This window comes from Buceros rhinoceros, unplaced genomic scaffold (genome assembly GCF_000710305.1).
Source record: "Buceros rhinoceros silvestris isolate BGI_N320 unplaced genomic scaffold, ASM71030v1 scaffold1253, whole genome shotgun sequence".
Lineage (NCBI taxonomy): Eukaryota > Metazoa > Chordata > Aves > Bucerotiformes > Bucerotidae > Buceros > Buceros rhinoceros.
The window spans coordinates 22,220-27,231 of record NW_010401588.1 but is presented as its reverse complement, the minus strand read 5'-3'; the positions used below and the strand labels follow the sequence as shown (position 1 = coordinate 27,231).

General features: G+C 49.1%; 1 protein-coding gene across 1 annotated transcript in view; it reads right to left on the bottom strand.

Moving 5' to 3' along the window:
• Positions 1-5,012, bottom strand: part of LOC104490066 — a gene marked incomplete at both ends in the record, with an annotated part of 22,144 nt that overhangs the window by 16,801 nt on the left and 331 nt on the right. The window contains one exon of the mRNA XM_010132307.1: positions 60-133. Coding sequence (XP_010130609.1) covers positions 60-133 — 74 coding nt within the window. The remainder of the gene's footprint in view (positions 1-59; positions 134-5,012) is intronic.

Sequence of the window (5,012 nt, the reverse complement as noted above, 5' to 3'; positions counted from 1 at the left end):
AACGGCTCGGGCCGCTGCTGCCGCCGCCGCCGCCCCCCCGGCTGGACTGGCCCCTGTACCTCCATGGTATGCGTTTTTCCTGACGACGTCTGCCCGTAAGCGAAGATTGTGCCGTTGTAGCCTTCGAGAACATCTGCAAGAAGAAAAACAATCAAACCTCACATTGCCATCTGGATTGTCAGCACCGCCTCCGTCGTCTACAATCAGAAAATAGATTGTGCAATGAAGAATGGAAAAAATATGCCATAACTAGGTAACTTCAGGCTAAAAACCCTCATAATAAAACCTAAATTAGAGAATTGCAGAATTATTGACATCTATCTCACTTTTCTGGGGAGGAACAAAAATACGTATATATATATATATATATATATCTCTGGCCAGTAGACATTATCCAATATACCTGTGTAACATGGGAAGGAGAGAACTTCACTGCCTGCATTTTAAACCATCATGCTCCATAGGAAAAACCTTCCCAACGCATCTCCTGCTTTCAGAGGTGGCCTCCCCTGCTTCCAAAACACTCGTTAGTCTGCCACCCTCTCCATCTATGTGAACAGAGGCTGCCAGCAGAAAAAAGTATGTGTGTGCGTATTTATAGTAAATCTGTACACACGACTATATGGTATGTTATTGTGCATCGTGTCATACATTAATTTATATAAACAGACACACACATAACCTCCTTATTTCCATCTCCATATGTCTGCAGATGGTCCAGATAAGGATAATTAAATGATACATTAGAAAAATATAAGAATGAAGAAGGAACAAGCACAAAAAAAATCCAGAGGAAAAACAGAGAATGGTGATTGCGAAGAAGAGAGACGGATGAAAAGAAAGGGAAGGGAAGGAGACCTTCTCCAAAGGCCCGTATTTCCGCTACGGCAATCCGAGTAAGGATGGAACTGGAGTGAGGCCATTTAAAAATCTTTATTCTGCTGAAACCCAGAGAGTAATAAGTTGTGGCAGAGCTATTTTGGAGAGCTGAGGAGGACAGACATGCCCGAGGTTGTCTAGACCTTCACAGAGCATTGCCGGGCACAGTCTTCAAATCTTGAAATCTCGGAGAATGACCGAGTTAGAGACTGTAATTACTGTCACACTGGCACTAACCGTTTGTATGAATTCAGCCTCCTCAGCTGTTTATAAAAATAAAGACACTGCTAATTCTTGCTTTAAGGAAACAAAGTTTAGAGCAGGTAATTACGAGTACTAAGAGCGTAGATTAAGCCCCCAGATGTCCAGCCACAGACGCTCAGCGCTGCCCCGAGGTCACGCCTTTGACCCACTACTTCACCAACCGGCTGCGAAATAGGGCCAAATTTTGTGTTGTTGGCACTTTAAGACATCCACCCTCCACTTCATTTCTGAAGGGAACATCTCATCGATTTCCAGTTCAACTCCGAATGAATTTGCGCGGAAGGGAAAGGCGACAGCAACGGTTGAAGCGGGCTGGCGAGCCTCACAGCTGGCCGCCGGCTGCTCCTCCGCCAAAGCCCGCTCGCTCCAACGTTCAGGGGTGCGATTTTCACAGCGAGTTTTCCAATAAAGCCTCAATATCTACTAAGCCTTTGGACGGCACCGAAGTACTAACATGAGAAAACTAGCTGCTCAGCAAATGCCTGAAGATTGTTGATGATTCAAACTTTAAAAGGAGTTCTGCTAGCAGCTCCACCCCGCGGGCACCACGGGGTCTTCACCAGCTCGGGCGAACCAGCAGAAACACGAAGCGCGGGACCAAGGAGGTGGAGGCAGAGATGCAGCCAAGGATCTGCTGCAAGTGCCTTTAAAATCCCAGGATAGTTAAACGGAACCGAAGAGCTCACTACTACTATTTCCATTTGTTGCCACATTTGGTTAACTTAAAAAAAAAAAACAGTTTGAATTAAAAATTTAAAAAAGCTCATTATCTCCAGGTGAGTGCAAGGTACAACATCAGCTCTATACTGACAGACAGCCTGGGGGGCAAACGACCTGACTGCTCAGTGGTTATGTAAGAAAACTGCTCAGAATTTGCATCAATATATGCTAAGAGACATTCTGCTTGAAGAAGCATAGGAAAAACATTTGCCCGCTCAGTTAGCAAAAAAATACTTTATTCTATATAAAAAAACGCCATTCCTTTGCACCGCCTGCCGTTTAAAGAGTGGTCTCCGCAGCAGACACGGTTATTTTTGTTGGAAGGCTGTCCACCCTGAGAGAGTCCGTGTACCATCTGTCAGCTGAGCAGAGAGAGAAGACAGCCCTGCACCAACAGAGCCTCCACTGAAGAGCGAGGGGAAAGAAGGGAAAAATCCAGATGGACAAAAGGACTGAACCAAGGTCAGCTGGAATTTTTACCTAAGTCATACAAACAAAAAACAGCCAAGTGCTTTGCTTAACTCCTGGTCCAACCCTCTTGACAGAGATTTTCAGTTTGATTCTCCCCGCCAAGCCCAGCTACTCCCTCAGCTGCTGCCGCACGGGCTGTTTCCTGGCCAGGACAGGTAGGACAAGCAGCCACGGTCCAAAGCTGGAGCCCTGCTCTAGGGTGACAGCACAGCCTCGCTCAGGCTGGGGACCCAGAACGGCCCTGCATGGCCCAGCAGCACTCTGCAACAACGGGCCAGGGTGGCTGTGGACTGCGGACCTCTCAGACGGAGCACTAGCAAGCACTCAATGGCGAGAAGAAAACCCAAATGGCTCTATGGACACTCTTCAAGCCCCTTTCTACAACCACATTTTTAGCTCTACACTGACCTTTCCCGCCTCTAAACTTCCTAGTTCTGCGACTCAGCACTTGAGGCCCATATTTATAACGAGAACAGTTAATAAGCTACCCAGTGAGAGCATCCCCGCCACCCAAAAACCCACTAAAGCGATCTCCTCCTCACCGAGGACACACAAACGTGCAGATGTTCCCCTGCTCAGCACCGTGCTCACAGCCCCGGGGCTCGGCAGGAGCTCAAGCCGTTAGATCTTCTCCCCTCAGTGTCACCATGGGGAAGGTGCAAACTCCAGATGCTGACATCCATCGGTGTCGATCGAGAGGACAGAGCTGTTCCTGACCGCGGAGAGCGATGGGCAACAAAGCCAGCGCGGAGCCAACCACCCGCGGCTGTGGTATCTCTCAGTCTGGGTAAGAAGACGCGAGTTCCCAAAGTGTGGTCGTAGGCACCAGCCATGGCTCCCCACACCCGCCACGAGCGGCGCATCTGCCCTTGGCAGCACTTCAACAAAGCCCATCCCCGCGGCCGCCCCGACGCGCATCGCTGGAACACGCGGATTGCTTCCCCTCCTCGAAACAGCTCCTTGTTTCTCACGGATGGAACGTGAAACACTTTGTCACGGAGCTGTTTACTTAAACCTAATCACACTCTTCTCCAGTGAAAACCCCTCATTTAGAGCACTCTTTTGTCAACGCAGTTGTTGTGACCGTTGTTTTAGAAGCTGTTCGGCCAGCTGGCATTTTCCGTACCAACATGAATCACACGGAAACCATCAGCCATTTCAAGGGAGCACAATGAAATCTGATAACAAATGGCAGCCTCGAAAAGCTGTCTGAAAACGTCCCAAAGATTTCAATCGTGCTCCATGTCGCAATGCGCTCGGCTCGTATTTCCACGCAGCGGATCACATTGCTCCAGTCTATCAGAAACAGCCCCGGCCGTTTCAATTCTTCACTTTATTAGGCTTTAAACTGGAAATCAAACATACGGAAGCGTAAGCCCAGAGCTCACAACCATCGCTCCGGTAACACTGTGCTTACCCTCCCTCTCTCTTTCCTCCTCTCCCCCCTCTCCCTTTCTCTCCATCCCCATCACTTCCTTTTTCTCCGTTTCTCTCTTCCCATTTCCCTTTCTCTTTTCCTTTCTTCTACCCCCCCCCCATCCCCCATCAAACCTCCCTTCCAAGTTATCTGGAAGGTCCAAGTTAATACAAGTGCCACGGTATGTTTGAACTCTATTTTCCAGCGGCACTTGGGAAGGGATGTGCCTTCCTGTTGGTCAGTGAAGAAAACTTAGTCACTGATTAATGGGCTTCCAAATTGCTCCTAAACAAGATTTTATTTCTCTCACCGTTTTCAGAGGAAAACAACTTCCCCAGGGGCTGTAAAAACCCTCTGCAAGTCTACAAACAGCAACGTGCTGCTTCTGTCAGCACACGCTGTGGTGTTGAGACGGTTCCCCAAGCTTCCAAAAGTGGAGCGGTGTGTCAGCAACCCGAACTAACGAGTCCTAAGGCCTCAGCTCCAGTCCCACCAGTTTTCATCACAGGCTTCCCAGTCTGAAGGCAGAATTGCTGTAATTAGGCTCCCCTCTGAGAAAAGGCAACTCAAGTCTCATGACTCATTTCCTCTCTCCAGCATCAAATAATCCAGCTGTTGGTCCTCACCCCCAACCATCTAGACTACACGCACGCTGGTCCGAGTGAGCCAACCCACGTCCTCCAGAAGAGGAGCCCGGGTCTGCGGCAGAGCTGCCCACCCCAGGGCCCTCTCCCCACCAGCGGACCCTCAGGCTCTCCGTAGATCAGCTCCAGGACTGAAACACTAGCAAGTCCTTCAGCAGCTGCTGCGCCTCCGAGCAACCCAAATCTCCCACGCCACAGGACTTCCAGCGTCCAACGGGCAGCCGTGCGTCGCCCAGCTCTGACACCTTTCCCCTGTCTCCATACTGTGATTTAAAAACCAAAACTGAGGAGCGAGTCGTGGGGGGCACAGAGACACCGCGCAAAGCCAGGGAACAACTACACCAGGTACCACCCGTAACCCCGAGCCTTCGGCGTTCTCCGTTACTGTCCATCCTTCCACTCCCACACGCAGCTACTCCACGGTCTCACACCGCACAAAGGACATTAGATATTAGATACTGTGGCGTTAGTCACGCACAATGAGAAAGTAAGGAAGAACCGTGGCAATTCCTTCAGCAATTTTTTTTTTGTGTTTGGGTTTCTTTTGTCTGTTTTTTTTTGTTTTTTTTTTTTTTTTTTTTTTTTTAACACCACAATTCTTCAAAAAGGAAAACACT